The sequence below is a fragment of the Schistocerca gregaria genome, chromosome X, assembly GCF_023897955.1.
Source record: "Schistocerca gregaria isolate iqSchGreg1 chromosome X, iqSchGreg1.2, whole genome shotgun sequence".
Classification (NCBI taxonomy): domain Eukaryota; kingdom Metazoa; phylum Arthropoda; class Insecta; order Orthoptera; family Acrididae; genus Schistocerca; species Schistocerca gregaria.
The window spans coordinates 778470045-778492082 of NC_064931.1; the positions used below are offsets into that span (position 1 = coordinate 778470045).

The following is a 22038-nucleotide window of genomic DNA, read 5'->3' on the forward strand; positions in this document are numbered from 1 at the left end:
TGGCGATATCGATATCTTAGCTCAGAGCTTTACGTTGCCTCGCTTTGACATGTTGTCGATTTTCGCTACTAAAATTGGTCATAAACAGCCTATCACAAATTGCGAAGAATAGTGATGTCCATACCTGAAACACTGTAGGGAGAATGTCCCTCGTCCATGGTTAAAACTGTCAGTCGCTCAGAAGGGAGTTCAATAAGCATTAACACAAAATTTTTGATCGTTTGCCCAACAACGTAAAATGTCTGACAGCTAGTAAAGCAAGTTTTGGTGACAACTACTTCTATTTCACAGACGTAGTTTTATTTTAAAAACTGGCGGCCTGTAAAAAATACTAGCTTTGAAGTGTAGCTGCATGAGTAGGACTGTAGAAGGATATTAAATCTAATCACATATACATATCCTGTAAACTGATTTGTTCCACATTTAGGTAAAGAAAGCCGGCCGCGGTGGTCTAGCGGTTCTAGGCGCTCAGTCCGGAACCGCGCGGCTGCTACGTCGCAGTTTCGAATCCTCGGGCATGGATGTGTGTGATGTCCTTAGGTTGGTTAGGTTTAAGTAGTTCTAAGTTCTAGGAGACTGATGACCACAGATGTTAAGTCCCATAGTGCTCAGAGCCATTTGAACCATTTTTAGATAAAGAAAATAGGTCAAACGATCACTGGAACATGGAGCTAACCACGCAACCAGCCCTAGCGAACTAGATGATGTGATAGAAATGATCCAATTCGTATACTGAAGAAACGGGATATAAATTACCGTCCAGCGATTCTAATTTGTCACTATTGCTTCCTTAGTTCATTCAAGCGACTTCGTTTCCTACAAGAGGCAACAACAGAGTATGTTCACCATCTTTATTCAGTCGCGCTCGGGTTCGTACTTATCCGACTTGGAAGTCGGTGCGACGATAAACTGCAGTCTTGTTAATTCCTCTTTTTAATACCGTGCTTCACGTAACACTGGCCGGTCACAGTGGTCTCGCGGTTCTAGGCGCGCAGTCCGGAACCGTGCGACTGCTACGGTCGCAGGTTCGAATCCTGCCTCGGGCATGGATGTGTGTGATGTCCTTAGGTTAGTTAGGTTTAAGTAGTTCTAAGTTCTAGGGGACTAATGACCACAGCAGTTGAGTCCCATAGTGCTCAGAGCCATTTGAACCATTTTTTGAACGTAACACTGTCGAAAGAGTTGTAACATTGAATAAGCGAACAGTTCACATTAGTAATCACGTATCCAAAGCTGATGCGGTCTCCGCAGAGTAACATAAGGCAAACAGCGCTTCAAAAAAGAAAAAAAAGCTCTGAGCACTATGGCACTCAATATCTGAGGTCATCAGTCCCCTGGAACTTAGAACTAGTTAAACCTAACTAACCTAAGGACATCACACACATCCATGCCCGAGGCAGGATTCGAACCTGCGACCGTAGCAGCCCCGCGGTTCCCGACTGCAGCGACATAACCGCACGGCCACCGCGGCCGGCAACAGCGCTTCACGCTGTGTTATGGTAAAGTGCAGTGCAGAATTACTCATAGTCAGGCACGCATCTCGCACTGGCTGGACGTGTGCTAGCCAATGAAACTACCCTCGTCCAGAGTGCTTGCCCGGTGGCCGAGGGCACGCGGGCGCCTATTGATTTCCGTTCGAAGGGCTCGCCTGCGCAGTTTCGTCTCATCCAGAGTGAACTGTTGTCACGTCCAACGTAAGCTTGCAAGACTACCTTTCCGATCATTTTTCATGTGCAGCAAAGGAAAACCGTTAGCTTAAACAAAGAGACATGCGAATCAAACTGCATTAAGAACGATTAAAAAAATTGCAAATATTCAACACGTGTAACACTGTCGACAATACGAGTAAGATGTGACACCTGTGGGCAATGATTCCCACATCTCTGATCCAATCACCATCTTGTCTGTATTTCTCCCTTTCCCACACTCAACACACATTACTTCAAATACAGTTTATTTTATAATTCTCTTCTTCATTTAATGACTTTTACATATTTTCGTTCAAACGTTTACGTATGTCTCTGAAACTGTATTCTGAATTACTGGTTCTTCCGTTTCCTGCTTGAGCCATCTTCATAAATGATTTTCCCCGCTTTCTTTCCTTTCATCTACATCTACATCTACATGACTACTCTGCAATTCACGTTTAAGTGCTTGGCAGAGGGTTCATCGAACCACAATCATACTCTCTCCCTACTATTCCACTCCCGAACAGCGAGCGGGAAAAACGAACACCTAAGCCTTTATGTTCGAGCTCTGATTTCTCTTATTTTATTTTGATGATCATTCCTACCTTTGTAGGTTGGGCTCAACAAAATATTTTCGCATTCGGAAGAGAAAGTTGGTGACTGAAATTTCGTAAAAAGGTCTCGCCGCGACGAAAAACGTCTATGCTGTAATGACTTCCATCCCAACTCGTGTATCATATCTGCCACACTCTCTCCCCTATAACGTGATAATACAAAACGAGCTGCCCTTTTTTACACCCTTTCGATGTCCTCCGTCAATCCCACCTGGTAAGGATCCCACACCGCGCAGCAATATTTTAACAGAGGACGAACGAGTGTAGTGTAAGCTGTCTCTTTAGTGGACTTGTTGCATCTTCTAAGTGTCCTGCCAATGAAACGCAACCTTTGGCTCGCCTTCCCGACAATATTATCTATGTGGTCCTTCCAACTGAAGTTGTTCGTAATTTTAACACCCAGGTACTTAGTTGAATTGACAGCCTTGAGAATTGTACTATTTATCGAGTAATCGAATTCCAACGGATTTCTTTTAGAACTCATTTGGATCATCTCACACTTTTCGTTATTTAGCGTCAACTGCCACCTGCCACACCATACAGCAATTTTTTCTAAATCGCTTTGCAACTGATACTGGTCTTCGGGTGACCTTACTAGACGGTAAATTACAGCATCATCTGCGAACAATCTAAGAGAACTGCTCAGATTGTCACCCAGGTCATTTATATAGATCAGGAACAGCAGAGGTCCCAGGACGCTTCCTTTAGCTCTGGATGAAGAACTGTCAGAGTCTGACAGTTTGCAACTGACATCTTTAACTACCACGGTCTTCTGTCGCTCCTGTACGTTTCTTTCCAGTCTCTGGTACTTGTAAGAATGTGGCTGTCTATTTTATTTCGCAGTAATCCTTTCTTTTCTTATTGTTCATGCTAATATACTTTTGTTACTTAGAGACTCTCTTTTTTATTACTTTCCGAATCTTTCTCTCGTGTAACACCATATTTACTCGTCTTCAAAATGAAATCCTATAGAGATTATTGCTGGCTGAGAGGCTTGATGAACGAATGTGCTAGTTTACAATTTGGAACAAGCGGCTCGGTGCTCACCTACGGAGACATGGACAAAAATCTCTCCCGGACAGTGTACAAGATAACTTTAACGTCGGAAATGAACTTAGTTTACGATAGCGTCTTCCTTTTGGTCATTACAATTTGTACAACGTTTTTCCATTGAGCACGTGTTATCCTGAAGAGTGATTTTGGACGATCATCTAAATTTCAGTCTGCGGTACCATAACCACTTCTTTCGACTCGAAAAGTTTTCTAGCCACATCTTTCCTAGCTGCGAGAACTGGCAGAGGTCAGAGGGTGCCAGTTTTCCTGAGTATGGGTGGCTGATGCAACAATTCGTAATTCAGTTCTCTGAATTTCCCAAATGCCAAATCACCCCTGTAGGAGAGAACATTATCATGATGAAAGATGATTGTCTTCTTGTGCAATCTAGGTTCCTTTCTCATAGGTTTTCTTCCAAATGGCCTGGAAAATTTAAGTAGTATTCATCAAGTGCTGTTTTGCGTCCTGCGTTAGGATCCTGCAGTCGAATAAAATACTGGCCATAACAATACCGGCAATAAAAACTGATTTTGCCTCTGTCTGGAACTGATCAGCTACCATCCACTTTTTTCCCCGTTGTTTCCCTTCAGGCGTGGAGTGTTGGACACTCGCTTCATCCGCAGTAGTAGCGCGTAAAATCACTTGGATTCATATTAAAACGGCCCGAAAAATCTCTTACTAATTTGCTTTTGTCCAGCATTCAACAAATGTGGCTTTCCATAATTAATGAACATACTACCTTGATCTTTCTGATTGTGACTCTGCGGCATCAGGAACTTAATTTGCATTGCCTAACATTACCATATTGTGCACTTAGTCGAGGCTTTAATTTTGTTTGCAATTCAGGGACATCATTAACATGGAGGACATTCGAGAGGAGTGTGGCCCAGTCAGTATTTGGCCGTTTCGTAGTAACAGACTCGTTATAAACGTTTACAACCTTAGCTTGAATTTGCTTCGGTGATAAATTTGATGACGCCACTATATTCCCGATCAGCCACACAAATGAGACTCGGACACAACACTACGACTTTAAAAAGCCATGTGAGCAAAATAATTCCACAGATAATTTTCACGTACATTATTGCGGGCATGGGCAACAAAAAATTGAAAATTTCATTGAAATTTGCCTGTAGCTCTGACAGACCGATAAATTTTGGCCGTAATCTAATACATTCCATCCCAGAAACAAAGATTCCATTAATTGTTTTTGTCTGTCTCTGCTAATTCCCTGGAACTGATTTCTAGAGCACTCTAAAATTTTGAACAGTTACATTTAACTTCCCTCACCGATGTTTTGTAGAAATATCATCCCTATATCTTTTGGGTAGGATGCTACGTACAAGTTTTTGTGGCAGTAGTGATTGTGTGAACGAGATAAAAGGATGAAAAAGGCATGTACTTTATCGGAGCCTACACAAGTAATATTTGCCGGTGCTTCAATGCTGAGTCGCAAATGTAATACTGACTTTAATTATTTATTTTACTGACTAATAAAGTCATTTCATATAATTTTGTGTATTTTCTATAACTACAGTTATAGTCAACAGATACTTAAAAACTTTCCAGTCTTTGCAAAAAACTGATATCCTAAAGCTGATAATACAATTTAAAAATTTAATTTCTTGACATTTTGCATCATCATCATCATTTAAGACTGATTATGCCTTTCAGCGTTCAGTCTGGAGCATAGCCCCCATATAAAATTTCTCCATGTTCCCCTATTCAGTGCTAACATTGGTGCCTCTTCTGATGTTAAACCTTCTGATGTTACTTCAAAATCATTCTTAACCGAATCCAAGTACCTTCTTCTTGGTCTGCCCCGACTCCTCCTACCCTCTACTGCTGAACCCATGAGTCTCTTGGGTAACCTTGCTTCTCCCATGCGTGTAACATGACCCCACCATCTAAGCCTGTTCGCCCTAACTGCTACATCTATAGAGTTCATTCCCAGTTTTTCTTTGATTTCCTCATTGTGGACACCCTCCTGCCATTGCTCCCATCTACTAGTACCTGCAATCATCCTAGCTACTTTCATATCCGTAACCTCAACCTTGTTGATAAGGTAAACTGAATTCACCCAGCTTTCGCTCCCATACAACAAAGTTGCTCGAAAGATTGAACGGTGCACAGATAACTTAGTCTTGGTACTAACTTCCTTCTTGCAGAAGACAGTAGATCGTAGCTGAGCGCTCACTGCATTGGCTTTGCTACACCTTGCTTCCAGTTCTTTCACTATGTTGCCATCCTGTGGGAATATGCATCCTAAGTACTTGAAACCGTCCACCTGTTCTAACTTTGTTCCTCCTATTTGGCACTCAATCCGTTTATATTTCTTTCCCACTGACATTACTTTCGTTTTGGAGATGTTAATCTTCATACCATAGTCCTTACATTTCTGATCTAGCTCTGAAATATTACTTTGCAAACTTTCAATCTAATCTGCCATCACAACTAAGTCATCCGCATATGCAAGACTGCTTATTTTGTGTTCACATATCTTAATCTCACCCAGCCAGTCTATTGTTTTCAACGTATGATCCATAAATAATATAAACAATAGTGGAGACAGGTTGCAGCCTTGTCTTACCCCTGAAGCTACTCTGAACCATGAACTCAGTTTACCGTCAACTCTAACTGCTGCCTGACTATCCATGTAAAGACCTTTAATTGCTTGCAAAAGTTTGCCTCCTATTCCATAATCTCGTAGAACAGACAATAAAATTTTGCATTTTAGTATTATATGTATGATCTTTGGTTTCGTTGCAGGCGGATGACGACGAAAACGCTGAAGTAAAGAAAATGGATTTTGACGATGTTCTAGTGGAGATCGGAGAATTTGGACGATATCAGATGTTGAACTATTTTTTGATCTGCCTTCCGGTCTTCTTTGGCGCTGCAAACAGCCTAAGCTACGTATTCACATCTGGAATTCCAACATACAGGTAAGTTCTGGCAACGATAATCTTACTTTCAGGTACGTTATCCGAGAAGCAGAAATGTTTAAGGGGGCAGTGCGGGCAGTGCTTACATGCGCACAATAATTCCTCAGAACAAGGATTCTTTAGACTGTCACTGCCGGTTCCACACTGGGAAGTGCTCCTAAATCCACTGAATTTCTCACTGTAGACAATGCTTAATTCCTTTCTCCAGCTTTTCACCACTCGCATTATTTGCTCTAGCTACTTTTTCCCTCCGTCCGCAAGTCGGTCTTCTTCCTAAGTGATTATTTGTTCTGACAACTGGATTTGCTGCGTATTTACTTTGTAGTACAGACCTCTGGAACGCATTACTCCCACAAAACGAGAGGTACACTTAGAATAAAGATTGGGCATCATAGCTACTGCTGTTATAAGGCTCTTCCCTCATATTAAAAAAATAATAAAAATAAAAAAAAATCTGATAGTGCGAGTGACTCGCGCGCTCAGAGGGTTCCGCACAAATTTAATTATGTATGTAGATAGTGCATCTGTAGCTGCTGATGAGTGAGTCTGCGAGTATCAAAGTATGTGACATAAATGGCTATATCTTTTTTATTGCAATATCTTAGAAGCGTAAATTTTGTACACCACCAAGGGACTGTAGACGCCAATATTAACATACATTTCAAATTTATACCTCTACCTGAGAAGAAGGGTGATCATTAAGGCTTCCGTTGTTACGCACTGAGGTATAGAACCCTAAAAAAGGGAGTTACACCCAAAAACAAGAACGAACTAGAAAAGTCAAAAACAAAAAAACCTCTGGCAGGAAATTAAGAGGCATGATGGGGAAAGAGTAGCCTTCGCACATCGAGGACTCAGAGTATGTGAGTAGGTCAAGAAAGGCAGCTACAGCAGTTCTTCGAGCGCAATAACCGTGACAAAAGGCCCTTTGTTCGTCAGCGCAAACTCCTGAGTTGCGGCCGCTTAGTGGTCCTGTACACTGTTCTCAGTAGTTGGCACTACCACTGTCACAAGGAAAATGAGGAAATGAAATACAGTTTAGTGTACTGTTTGCAGCAAGTGAGTGAGTAATTGTTCAGCCTGGCGAGAAAGAGAATAAGAATTGGACTTGGTCGTGGCTTTGTTAAACCTTACCAGAATTCACCTGTAGAAATTTAAGAAAGCTATAGAAAATCTACCCATTACTTCTAAATACAAACCCAGTATACTGATCCATGTGTCAACTCCCTCTCCTTCTCCCTCTCTCTCTTCCTCTCTCCACACCTCTCACCTCCCTCATCCCCCTCGCACCCCCTCACTCGTCTCTTCCCCTCCCCCCTCTCTCCCGCCTCTCCTCTCCCTCTCTCTCTCGCCCTTTCCCACCATCATTGTAGTGTAAGAAGAATGACTTCTAATGCACCAGGTGTCTACTGCAGGCCTGTAGGATTCTTCGACATGTTCTAAACTCATTTGACACGAAGTGCAAATGCTCTCTTCATGCAAAAAAATTCAGAGATGTTGATCAGATATGACTACTAGATCTTGGATAAATGAAGTTGAGATGCAGGTCACACTTGGTTCACAAAGGGACCTGAACCAGTGCTTAAGACACTCAACTCATAATCTGGTGGAACGGGTGCACATCTGAGCCCAACCTTCCCAGTTTAAGCTTACTGTAATCAGATGAGACGAATGTCGGAAAAGTTCCTTCGGCAACGTCAAGAACGAAACCCTACACCTACTGTTACTATTATAATAAAGCAGTTTAAAAGCTATGTAAGCTGTTTGCTGCCGACGTAACAATATTTTGCAAACCTGTCTGTTTTCAAAGCAGGCTTTCCATATGACAATTTTACAAAATGTACCTTTACACATAATCTAAAAATCGCATGCTCGTCCATCCTAGTAGTCTGCCTCCTTTTGGAGATTTTTCTACCATCGTCCTGCGAATCAGTCTTCTTGTGATCTCATTATATGACCAATCCTCTTAATTCTTCTAGCTTTTATCTTTGTTGCTATATCTGTTTATACAGTTCTGTATTTTTTTCGGATTCATCATTCATTGCTGACAATGTTCTAAATATTTTGTGTAGTGCTTTTTCTATAATATCCAAATAACTTTTTAATTTTTTTTTAGTTGTCAGAGTCCAACTTATTCACTCATATGTTAATGTTAGAACTTATGTACCAGTAATTCATAAATGCACACGTATTTTGGTTTTCCAAGTGAGATTTCTGCTCTTTAAGTATGGAGAAGGAGAAGACTAGTGTTAGTGATTAGTGTTTAACGTCCCATCGACAAAGAGGTCGTTAGAGACGGAGCACAAGCTCGGATTAGGTAACATTAGACAAGGAAAGCGGCCATGCCCTTTCGAAGGAACCATCTCAGGATTTGCTTTTAGCAATTTAGGGAAATTGCGGAAAACCTAAATCAGGATGGCCGGACGCGGGTTTGAGCCATCATCCTCCCGAATGAGAGTCCAGTTTGTTAACCATTGTGCTACCCCGCTCGGTCCTGTTCTTTAAGTTTGCACAATACGATTCATTTGTTGGTGAATTACGCAACCAGCCGCAAATACTTTTAAAATGCTTTATTTCGATGCCATAACTGGTTTCGGACTACCATGTCCATCGTCAGATGGCTAACGTTTCCAATTACATTGATGTTTTTGGTCAGCAGCATATCGTCTGCTCCGCTAAATGTGGATGGTGATTTGTTTTGTTATGGTCTTTATGGTTTTCTACATCGATGTATAAACTGTTGCATCGCAAACAGCATACACATTGTAAATCAATCACAGAGGCATGCTTTATAATATTCTTAATGTTAGTTTGGGCCTTACACATGTACTCTGAATTCTTCTTAAATTTGAAACCTCATTTATTTGTCTTATGCGTGCGATCACTTTTTCTGTTACTGACTGGTGATAGACAGTCTTTACTTGCAAAACAAGTCTCCACACAGTCGAGAGGACATTAAACTCAAACCGTTTAACGCTGTGCGAAAAAATATCAGGTAAAACTTAAATATTTTGTGATTACCCTTGATCTGGGGATTGATAACATAATAATTTAAACAGTTGTTTCGATTATTATGTGACACAAGGTAAAATTTTGTACCAGAACAGCTCCTTAACAACATATACGAGGGGTTGCCCATTGCTGAAAGTACATCTGAGCCAGTAAGAGCGACCCCATCTGCTGCTCTGGAGCCAATCTTCCGGCAAGTTCTGGAGTAGCGTAGTTCGTTATGTGGAGTTTTAGTGTTAAGCTGATGATGGACATCCGAAGGAAATAGAATTTAGGTGAGAAAGAAGTTCTCCTTGGCTCTTTAGCACAATATAGGCCACGTGCTAGATAAGTGGGTAATACGGGAGATCCTAAGAGACAGGAAGAAGTCATCACGGATCATAGTGGGAAGTTCCTACTAAAGCCGAGATACATCTACGTAGCAGATTCAAGCGAAGCCGAAACACCAATGACAAACAAAAGCTACACAAAATCAAACCTAGCATGAGGATAGGTGCGCAAGAATGAATTCGAAACCAAGATCTTACCAGCTAAATCAAAGAATCCTAAATATTTTTGGTCTTTTACAAAATTAATCAATGCAATCAGATCGGCTGCCCCAATGTTCGTGAACATGATGTTACGGGAACGGAAGACCATAAAATAAAGGCCAAAATCTCAACTCTCTCTTCCGAAACCGATTCACCGAAGCTCACTAAACAGTAGCTGTGTTCGAGCGTCAAACCCACGGGAAATGCCTGACATATAAACAAGTGACTGCGAACTTGGAAAACAGCTCGAATCAATCTATAGAGGACAGGCCATAGGTCCCACTGGTCCCTCTTCCAGCAGCAATTTCACTAGACCAAGGAACGTACCACGTCACTGGAAAAAGGCACAGGGCATTGCAGTCTACATGAAGGGACTCAGCAACGACACGTGGAATTACTGGCGTCGATTTGTCCTAGAATTATCGAACATATAATGAGTTAATAACGGAAGTGCTATTGTCCATGTACGTAATGTATTATTGAGGTCTGACTAGCTTATACGTTAAAATTTGTAAAGTTTTAATTACAAGGATAAAAATGCGAATTATTGTTCTAGCATTAAAAAGATGAAACAAATCATTTATGCGCAGTCTGAGCTCATCCGTAACTTAATTTTATTTATTATTATCAAAAGTAGCAAAACAGGCATAAGAAAGAAGGATGGAATTAGGCTTCAAAACGACCCAGCTTTTGCCCTTGTAGTTCCCGTTTGGGAATGCCTTTGCTAAAAGAGAAAATGCAATGTAGACAGATCCGGCAGGCAGCGTCGAGTTTGGAGTGACAAATTTCCAAGTCGCGCTCAGTTCTGGAAACATCTTTCCTGCAGACAGACTGGGCAGAGCAGAAGTAGCTGGACAGCAGTGTCAGTGAGGAGTCGTGTTTGTTGGTGCGCTCCGCAAAACTTTACTCTTTGTCCGAACATCTGCACAATATATGGGAAGAAGACGTTTGTTAGTGCTTCTGTGCTAAGAAGTCGTCTCTGGTAATTATTATCCGCATTTATAAGAATTACCAGTCTCAGATATGCGTTTGCAGCGGTTTGCACAACTTTGCGTCAAGTATGCGTCATGTGCAGCATTGGCGACTCCATTGCCATAACGTTTTGACCGAAGACGTGAAGAATTTGCGAAAGTGTGTTTTGGCACAACATCATCAACTGCATTGCAGTTCACAAGGCAAGCTACGAACTTTTTAAAATCGCCTTTCATGTAAATGTAAGCTAGCCTTTATTCAAGTCGTTCTATGAGCGAGGGTGTTTTGTTCAATACATTGTCATTTATACCTACAGATTATTACTGTTTGATTTCGAAGTCTTCTTCATTTTTCTTAAATCTTACTTTCAAGTATAAAGATAGTAATTGTTTCGTCAGCATTAGTAGCTTCAGTGTTTTCTTAAAGTTACAGAGTCGTAAAATTACGCATTTTTAATGGGTTGCAGTGCTTTATAACTCGAGTAAAATTCATTTGCATAAAGTCACATTCTTAAAGTTTCAGTAGTATGCCCAATTTTTTAAAATGGCAAAATTTAACTTTAATTGGCTCAAATGGCTCTGAGCACTATGGGACTTAACTTCTGAGGTCATCAGTCCCCTAGAACTTAGAACTATTTAAAACTTACTAACCTAAGGACATCACACACATCCATGGCCGAGGTAACTTTAATTGTTTTGAAAAGTCTTAAAGTAATGACAGGAAGTCGATAAACATCTTGTCAGTCTCATTCTGGTTCCCAGAAGCAACGTTTAACTTTATGAAAAACTGGATTGAGTGACTCTTCCACATTGAATGAACAGATTTAACTTTCAGGATTCTTTCCCTGAGAACGTGGCGACCGTATGTTGTAAACATAACCGTAAAATTTCAGGAGGAATTTCTCAAGTTGACTCTTGTTCCAGTGATGAATGCATTCACTATGTTTAGTGGAAAACCGAAATCAACGTGAGCAGTGAAGTGCGGCAAATACTGTGTTGCTAAATACAACGACCCCGTGGTTTGTCTACTAAACGTTTCAGAAGTAGTTCGATAGGCAAATGAAATTTGTCAGGTAAACACGTGCTCAAGAGCAGTTACAGAGCGCGTTATGGGTAAAGTCAAATATTGTTTCTTGGGTTCATGTTTACGCTTTTAGATGCTATGTCAGACAAAGTCGTAGCACGGTCGCTCAGTTTCACAAGCGCGAATCGACTGTTGAGAAAACTAATGTAAAGAAATCACTATATCTGACCATAGAAACAGGGGTAAAGGGGTTGTCATAAGCTCGCTTATGACATTTTTTCTGGAAATCGAACAACTCCTATGTAGAAATAAGCATGATTTCCACAAGCAAAGATGGTGCAAAATTCAACTTTCTACGATCGTTCGTCAGATCTGGAAGGCGGTACCTAGTGGAGCTCACGTTTGATGCCGCATTTCTTATTTCCCAGAGAGCCTTTGAAACATCATAGGGTTTCTTGGTGTAAGCTTCCTTTTTGGACATAATTGTTTACAACAGACGTGATGCTACTCTGAAACATGGAATTCACCGAAAACCGACCCATACCAAACGACATCTGGATGCAAAAAATTGCGACCCAGCGTACGAACATAGGAGTCTGGTGCGAGAGCATATGCTAATGGCGACGCGAATATTTTAACAAAGAAACTTGCACACTTGCCATCAGCGTTTAACAAAAATGGATACACCAAGAAGCAGAATCGTCAGACTATGCAGGTTGGTCCATCCCCAGAATTCCATGAAGAGGAGCATAGTTCTGTGGCCGTTGTTCCGTATGCTGGGAAAACGAAGGAACACTTGTGTTTAACGTTCCTAATGGGCCGTGTCCTTTCAGAGGAACCATCCTGGCATTTGTCTTAAGTATTTTTTGGGAAATCTCAGAAAACCTAAATCAGGATGACCGAACATAGTTTTGAACCGTTGTCCTCCCGAATGCTAGTAGTGTGCTGTAACTGCTGCGCTACCTCACTCGGTCTTATGATTGGGCATATCCTTTAAGTTTGAAAGAATTTTTTGAAGGTTTAACATTAAGAGAGTGTTCTGTCCACCTACCCAGATTAGCACACTATTCGACTCTGTCAAAGATGATTTGGGGAAGGCTAGCGTATACAGAATTCGTTGTCAGTGTGGGAAGGCTTTCATCGACTTGTCGAGTTGGAGAGTTCAGGACAGGTACATGGAACATCGCAGCACACAAGGCGATAACAACCTGAAAAATCGTCAGTAGTGGAGGATTGTTTAGACAAGGGACACGAGACCCTGACATATACCAGTACGTCCGGTTTTTGGGGCAATATTTGTAAGAAATCAATTGAAACTATGCTGGCAGACAACTTGATTAATGTAGACAAGGGTTTTCATTTTAGCAGGACGTGGAATCCTGTTTTATCCCGCATCAAAGCACGACCTTCCTTGCTAGGACCGGCCCTAGAGTTAGAAGACAGTCTTTGAGAGCGATCATCGTTGCCGGCAGTGTTCTACTATGAGTGGAGCCACAAGCCCAGTCTTATGGCCTGCACATGCTCCGTGTACAGTACGGGGGCCTATATGGGGCGATGGTTTCATCCTCGGCATCAGTTTGCAGTGGGACTCAGCAGTCACAGCAATGGCATCTCTCCTGAAGAAGACGGTCAGACGGCTCAGCGAATTATCGAGTTATATTTATTTCAGGATCTGGCTGCAAATTCGTGGAGACTAGTAAGCCTTTGAAACAGTTTTGTACTCACGCCTTGCGCTAAAAAATTGTACACTGAATATACCAACAGATGTGTGATTTCACCAAAGAATTCCTAGCAAATAGAAATTAGTATGTCGTACTTAATGGGCAGACATCACCCTAGGAGAAGGCAGTGTCTCTCTTGAAGATGGTATGACAGAACTACTGTTGTTCACGATGTACCGGTATATAAATGACCTGTAGATCTATGAGGCAGTTCGCAGACGACACAGCTGTGTACTTGGAGGTGACATCATTAGAAGTTTGTTGCGAAATGCAGAGAGACTTGCAGATGATGAGCTGTGGCGCAAAGACTGGTAACTGACTCTAATCTTAAATACTTTAAATGTAAAACGTGTATATAGACGAAAAGATCCGATATCGTTTGACTACGCAATCGACAACTAAACACTAGCAGTCAAATACACTCTAAGGCTAAAAAACTACACACAACGAAGGAATTATCCGAATGGGACAGAGATTTGTAGATGTGTTGAACATGTACAAACAAATGATCGCAATTCCAGAAAAAAATGGATGATTTATTCAAGACAAAGAGCTTCAGAAATTGAGCAAGCCAATAAAGCATTGCTATACCTCTAGCCCTTATGCAGGCAGTTATTCGGCTTGGCATTGATTGATAGTTGTCCTGAAGGACATCGTTTCAAATTCTGTCCAACTAGCGCGTTAGATCGTCAAAATGCCGTGCTGATTGGAGGGTCCTGTCCAAAATGTTCCGTACGTTCTCAACTGCGGTGGGTTCCTGCGTCATTGTCGGCCAAGGTAGGGTGTGGCAATCACGAAGACAAGCAATACAAACTCTCGTCATGTGAAGGCGGGCATTATCTTGCTGAAATGTGAGCATAGAATAGCTTGCCATGAAGGGCAACAAAACGTGGCGTAGAATACCGTTGAGATACTGCTGTGCTATAACGGTGCCGTGGAAGACAACCAAAGGGGTCCTGCTATGAAAAGAAATGGTACCCCAGACCATCACTCCTGGTTGTCGGGGCTGTATGGCGGACGACAGCCAGGTTGGTATCTCACCTCTGTCCGGAATGTCTCCAGATACTTCTTCACTGGTCAAAAAAATGTTCAAATGTGTGTGAAATCTAGCCGGCCGCGGTGGTCTAGCGGTTCTAGGCGCTCTGTCCGGAACCGCGCGACTGCTACGGTCGCAGCTTCGAATCCTGCCTCGGGCATGGATGTGTGTGATGTCCTTAGAACTACTAACTAACCTAAGGACATCGCACATCCATGCCCGAGGCAGGATTCGAACCTGCGACCTTAGTGGTCGCGCGGTTCCAGACGGTAGCACCTAGAACCGCTCGTCCACTAAGGCCGGCTCCACCAAATCAACCAACTAACCAACTGGGTCCGTCAGGGCAGCTTAGTCTCCTCAAACGTGGACTGGTCATTCAATATCACCTGAGATACAGTACCATAATGGAAATTTCAGCACTTCCAAAACTACCCAAGTTGGCTGTAGGTGATGTTATTGTGAAGTTGAAACGGGAAGGAACACCTATCTTTAAACCAAGACTAGGAAGACTTCACGTACTGACGAACAGGATCCGTCGAGGATTGCTGAAGATGCTTGGAAAAAATCGCATTAAATCAGCGGAAGGAACCACTTGTGAGTTCCAAATTGCTGTCAGCAATCCCGTCACTTCGGCGACTTACACACACACACACACACACACACACACACACACACACACACACACAGTCCGCAGCTCGTGGTCGTGCGGTAGCGTTCTCGCTTCCCACGCCCGGGTTCCCGGGTTCGACTCGCGGTGGGGTCAGGGATTTTCTCTGCCTCGTGATGACTGGATGTTGTGTGATGTCCTTAGGTTAGTTAGGTTTAAGTAGTTCTAGGGGACTGATGACCATAGCTGTTAAGTCCCATAGTGCTCAGAGCCATTTGAACCACACACACACACACACACACACATACACACACACACACACACACACACACACACAGTCAAGAACAAAGGAAATCACCGAACCGGCCGCGAGTCTAACGGGGGCCACTTGATTGAGAGCAACACTAACCCACCATGCCACAAGCTGCTGATATAAGTTACACATTTTTGTAGTCAGTGCTAAGCGACGCGTGATGTGGTCTAAAGAGTGACGCCACGGGACAGTGGGTGATTGGCAGTGAGTGTTTTGGAGTGCTGAATCACACTATACCCTGCGGCAATCCGATGGAAGAGTTTGGGTTCGGCGAATGGCTGAAGGACGTTACCTGCCATCACGTGTAGTGCAAACAGTAAAGTACGGACGAGGTGCTGTGACGGAGACGATGATGGTATTAGCATGACAAATCATTCTATCATGAAGCAGCACCGGTTTGTTGACAGTATAAATGGACTGGCCTGCCCATACGATGGCATGAGCGACCTAGCAGATTCTTCTATTTATATGTAGATGGTAGTTTAAATTTCTGTTCAATTGTCAAGTAAAAGTTCAAGAAAATAAGTATTTTGTATCACAAAGCAATAACTCTAAACACTCGTAAAAGAAATAAGATATATCAGTTCATTCTATCGTTCCCAAATAGCACAAAAATTATTTTCGCTTCTAACAGTAACACTCTGTGTGAAACGATTCGTTAATGAAGGAAATGTGGTAGGTATTCCAGATGAGTTGTGCGGTATAGTGACCTCAGTTTAGGGACCGATGGTTATAATTAAAGAGAAGGTTCTGGAATCATTGTCTCATCAAGCCATTCTTGCCACCAAAAAATGCTATCAGTGATGATTGCCTAAAATCAAAGCAGAAGAATTGGTGTAATAAAGGCAAACTATCCAACACAGAAATATCGAACTGGTAGCAATTTGTTCTGGAAGAACTGCACTATGTTTTCATTTTAGTTTTATTTGCGGCCACAAATTATTAAGACGGAATACGAACAATTTACTAAAATGCATTTTCTCACGAGGTCACCAAATTTTCAACATACGGGGATTTTTTTTTCTTTTTTTGGTTACAGAAGTTAGACAACCATAGCATGCGATTTGAACATTAAGGATGTATAACATTTTCAATACTCCAAGCCAGAACTCTGTTAAATGATAATTAATTGAAACCCTCAGCTGCCGATAGGTGTTGATATACCTCGATGGGGACAGCTGAAAATGAGTGCCCCGACCGGGACTCGAACCCGGGATCTCCTGATTACATGGCAGACGCTCTATCCAGCTGAGCCACCGAGGACACAAATGAATGGCGCGATTGCAGGGACTTATCCATTGCTCGCTTCCCCCCTGAGACCCACATTCCGAACTGTCCACAATCTACATACGTAACGTATCTAATAGATATTTGCCCATCCACTCATTACTCGCGCACACTAAGGTGACGATTCCCATAAGAGTTCGGGCAACCTGTGGGCATTCGCACAGACGAAGGTCAATGGCTGGGTAACCTTTAACTATATATGAAGATGGTAACTGTTCTCGAAAGAACAGATACCATTGATGACCGTGCAGCTGAAAATGTGTCCCCATCGACGTATATCAACAACACCTGTCGGCATCTGAGGGTTTCCATTAATTATCATTTATTCTAGAGAAGCTGCACGGTCATCAATGGTATCTGTTCTTTCGAGAACAGTTACTATCTTCAGAACTCGTGCTCATCTCTGATGTGAGCAGATTCAGTCTGAGTAGTGATTCTGGACGTATTCTAATGTGGTGAGAGCTTGGAATACGCAATGGATCCAGGAACATTGTCCAACGTGATCATTTTGATGGTCCAGGTCTTATAATGTGGGGAGGCATAATGTTGCATGGGCGTACTTACCTCCATATCTTAGAACACGATACACTCGGCGGTCAGCGTTACTGTGTCACTGTAGGCCTTCCACATGCGCATCCTTCCAGGGCTGTATTCGGCACAGACGTAATATTTATGGATCACAATAAGCGACTGCATCGAACAGCACAGGTGGTAGATCTCTTAGGAACACTTATTTGATGAATGGATTGGCCTGTCCATTCCCCGAACTTAAAGCACATCTAGCATGTGTGGGATGTATTGAAACTTATCCACAGGCACCAAAGACCGGCCAGCAATTGTAAACCACGCTGGTGGAGGAATGAAATGCCCCACCACAAATATTAACCTTGTGACCGTGTGGGAGCAACATGTAGAGCATGCGCTGCTGTCTGTGGTGATCACACACCCTGTTAAGAACCATGTCTCGCCCTTTTTTATGTTCAGGGGTGCATTATAAATTGCAGTCACTTCGGTGTAATTATTCTCTTTGAATAATAGTGTCATTTCTCTTCATCTCAATGCGTATTTCTTCCAGTTACCATCTGTACCATACTGTGGAAATTCTTGCTACATGCGGTCCAAGTTTCATCGAGCTGTGTTACTTGGCAGTGACACATCAATCGAAAGTTATTTTTATCGGTAAGGTTTGCATATCTGTGCATAACTGCGATGGGCTACACTTTACCTAACAACACAAAAAATTATCTTTCAAAACACATTTTCTACAGTTTGAGCTGTGACAGTCAACATTAAAAATAGAAAGCATGACAGTATTTCAACAAATATATTATCATAATCAGACGTGAGGTTTTTGATAGCAAATAAAGTACTGTAGATGACATAATAGCTGAATAAACCTTATTTAAGTTTATTCCTCGGTTTTCTACTTTGAGGAGTATAAATTTGGCATTATAGTTTGTTATTTTTATTGATATCCAACAAGATTTTCTCAGTCATCCAGACTTTTCGCTATTTCAGATTTTGTTTCAGTCTAATATAATGTGAATAGGGTGTATGGCTAATTCCATAACCCGTTAGATATACTGGATTTAATCATAATACTGAATCAAAAATCATATTAATAACACAAAACGATGAATTTTTCATATACTATCAAAATGTGCTTACTGATTAGGTTCAAATGGCTCTGAGCACTATGGGACTTAACATACAGGGTGTTTCAAAAATGACCGGTATATTTGAAACCGCAATAAAAACTAAACGAGCAGCGATAGAAATACACCGTTTGTTGCAATATGCTTGGGACAACAGTACATTTTCAGGCGGACAAACTTTCGAAATTACAGTAGTTACAATTTCCAACAACAGATGGCGCTGCAAGTGATGTGAAAGATATAGAAGACAACGCAGTCTGTGGGTGCGCCATTCTGTACGTCGTCTTTCTGCTGTAATCGTGTGCTGTTCACAACGTGCAAGTGTGGTGGACAACATGGTTTATTCCTTAGAACAGAGGATTTTTCTGGTGTTGGAATTCCACCGCCTAGAACACAGTGTTGTTGCAACAAGACGAAGTTTTCAAAGGAGGTTTAATGTAACCAAAGGACCGAAAAGCGATACAATAAAGGATCTGTTTGAAAAATTTCAACGGACTGTGAACGTGACGGATGAACGTGCTGGAAAGGTAGGGCGACCGCGTATGGCAACCACAGAGGGCAACGCGCACCTAGTGCAGCAGGTGATCCAACAGCGGCCTCGTGTTTCTGTTCGCCATGTTGGAGCTGCGGTCCAAATGACGCCAACGTCCACGTATCGTCTCATTCGCCAGAGTTTACACCTCTATCCATACAAAATTCAAATGCGGCAACCCCTCAGCGCCGCTACCATTGCTGCATGAGAGACATTCGCTAACGATATAGTGCACAGGATTGATGACGGCGATATGCATGTGGGCAGCATTTGGTTTACTGAGGAAGCTTATTTTTACCTGGACGGCTTCGTCAATAAACAGAACTGGCGCATATGGGGAACCGAAAAGCCCCATGTTGCAGTCCCATCGTCCCTGCATCCTCAAAAAGTACTGGTCTGGGCCGCCATTTCTTCCAAAGGAATCATTGACCCATTTTTCAGATCCGAAACGATTACTGCATCACGCTATCTGGACATTCTTCGTGAATTTGTGGCGGTACAAACTGCCTTAGACGACACTGCGACACGGCCGACGTCTTTAATTTCCTGAATGAATATTTCGATGATCGTGTGATTGCTTTGGGCTATCCAAAACATACAGGAGGCGGCGTGGATTGACCTCCCTATTTGCCAGACATGAACCCCTGTGGCTTCTTTCTGTGGGGACACTTGAAAGACCAGGTGTACCGCCAGAATCCAGAAACAATTGAACAGCTGAAGCAGTACATCTCATCTGCATGGGAAGCCATTCCGCCAGACACGTTGTCAAAGGTTTCGGGTAATTTCATTCAGAGACTACGCCAAATTATTGCTACGCATGGTGGATATGTGGAAAATATCGTACTATAGAGTTTCCCAGACCGCAGCGCCATCTGTTGTTGACAATTGTAACTACTGTAATTTCGAAAGTTTGTCTGCCTGAAAATGTACTGTTGTCCCAAGCATATTGCAACAAACGGTGTATTTCTATCGCTGCTCGTTTAGTTTTTATTACCGTTTCAAATATACCGGTCATTTTTGAAACACCCTGTATGTGGTCATCCGTCCCCTAGACTTAGAACTACTTAAACCTAACTAACCTAAGGAGATCACATACCTCCATGCCCGAGGCAGGATTCGAACCTGCGCCCGTTCAGGCGTGCGGTTCCAGACTGAAGCGCCTAGAACCGCTCGGCCACTGCGGCCGGCGTAATGATTAGGTGTCAAGTAATCTAGCTCAAAATGCTTTGTGGATAACTACCAGTCGTTTGACGTACAATACATTTTGTGTAGGCTACTTCTTGCCGAATTGCGCTTTTTGGAATTATAGGGTTGTGAGGTTATCGACTGTGACATGCATCGCTCGCGAGCAAGGAGAGGAACATTTGTGGAGGGGACTTGCGCTACGATACATTGTGGATATGCTACTGTACCTTGCTTCGTGAATAAAATGTATGTGTAATTAACAACTTAGATTCCGTTATTGGGGCATTCCCTGTCTCGCAGTAGAGGACACTTTCATATTGGTGACCCCGCATCAACTGAGAAACTCTTCGTGAAAGTTTTCCTAAGGACCGTCTTTTTGCTCATTAACAATAGGGCCATCTTTTCTTGTGAATACTGCTCTATCACCTCCACGGAACTACGCACTGGGAATTAATGTGTGTAAAGAATTCTAGTCCCACTACACGACAGCGGCAGGCAACAGACAACTTGTTGCTAGACTTCGAACAGGAATCTTCCGCAAACTCACACATGCTAGATGGACTGGACAGGCCAATCCATTCATCAAACTCACACGACTCTTTAATAAGACCAAACATCTGTCCGTTTCACATGTAGCTCGCACCGTGATTTCAGAAAGTTCTCTCGTCGCCAATATCGGCTTGGTCGACCGCAACTGTGCCACATCACAGCCATTATGTACCTCACAGATTCAGCTTCCCGACTAAACTGCCATTATTCCTACCTGACAAAGCCACTTTAAAGTTAGCCATCTCGGAGTATGTATTTTGGGCTCATTAAGCATTACAGATGATCACACCCGATTTGTCACCCTGATTTGTCATCTGACAGAACACGCTGGCTTAATCGGTGACGTCATTGTTTTGCTACCTACCCACAACAAGTACGTCCCAGGCAAATCTGCACTGCTACAACGTCTTTCCCTGAAACATGAGCAACAATTGAAACAGGCTATCTATGCCGAGCATATAGACGATAGAACGTCGTCCCAGCTTTGTGACGACTCCAGTCTTCTGTGGACGTTAACCTCATGCTGAATGCTGCCCTTTGGGAGCTCTGGATTGTTAAACTTCCGTCACAACTACAATTGGCAATGATATCACACGAAACTGAACCCATGCAAAAATGATTGACACTTGCGGGCAGAATGTTCACGGTACTACAACACAGGCACAATAAATTACAAAGACACAGTAACATCACGCCACGTTACCACTACACTGCCTGTCCCCCGTTCCGGACCGCCTCCAGCAGAGTCGATGATGGCCGACAGTGACGTCATCGCTTCAAACCCGAGAGTACGCTGGCCACCCCTAAGGTCATGGCCCTGCTGGTTCTACGCCCAGTTTGCCGACACCGCACCCAACTGCCTTTCTCCGTGCTGCTTCTCAAACTTCAAATGTGGACCGCCTTAGGAGTATCAGCTCGCGCAGAGGCATAAAAGTCGTCGACAGTCATTACGGGTGGCACAAGCAAATGCCCCTTCGATTGCACACCTGGAAGGTCGACTGCACGTCTTCGAAACAGCTTAGCCAGACACTCTGGGACGATGATGGCAATGAAACAGAGGATGACACGCGTAAAGCTGAAATACTAAACACCTTTTTCCAAAGCTGTTTCACAGAGGAAGAGCGCACTGCAGTTCCTTCTCTAAATCCTCGCACGAACGAAAAAATGGCTGACATCGAAATAAGTGTCCAAGAAATAGAAAAGCAACTGAAATCACTCAACAGAGGAAAGTCCACTGGACCTGACGGGATACCAATTCGATTCTACACAGAGTACGCGAAAGTACTTGCCCGCTTCTAACAGCTGTGTACCGCAAGTCT

The 22038-nt window shown here is 42.7% G+C and overlaps 1 protein-coding gene and 1 non-coding gene across 11 annotated transcripts in view; one reads left to right on the forward strand and one right to left on the reverse strand.

Annotated features, from left to right (window-relative positions):
* LOC126299447 (organic cation transporter protein) overlaps nucleotides 1-22038 on the forward strand; it is a 336588-nt gene that overhangs the window by 261619 nt on the left and 52931 nt on the right. For all 10 annotated transcript variants that reach the window (XM_049991354.1, XM_049991352.1, XM_049991358.1 and 7 more), the window contains one exon: nucleotides 6125-6300. In XM_049991354.1, the coding sequence (XP_049847311.1) occupies nucleotides 6125-6300 (176 nt within the window). The remainder of the gene's footprint in view (nucleotides 1-6124; nucleotides 6301-22038) is intronic.
* Trnat-ugu (transfer RNA threonine (anticodon UGU)) lies at nucleotides 16701-16774 on the reverse strand. Its single transcript has one exon. It is a non-coding gene; the product is annotated as a tRNA-Thr (tRNA).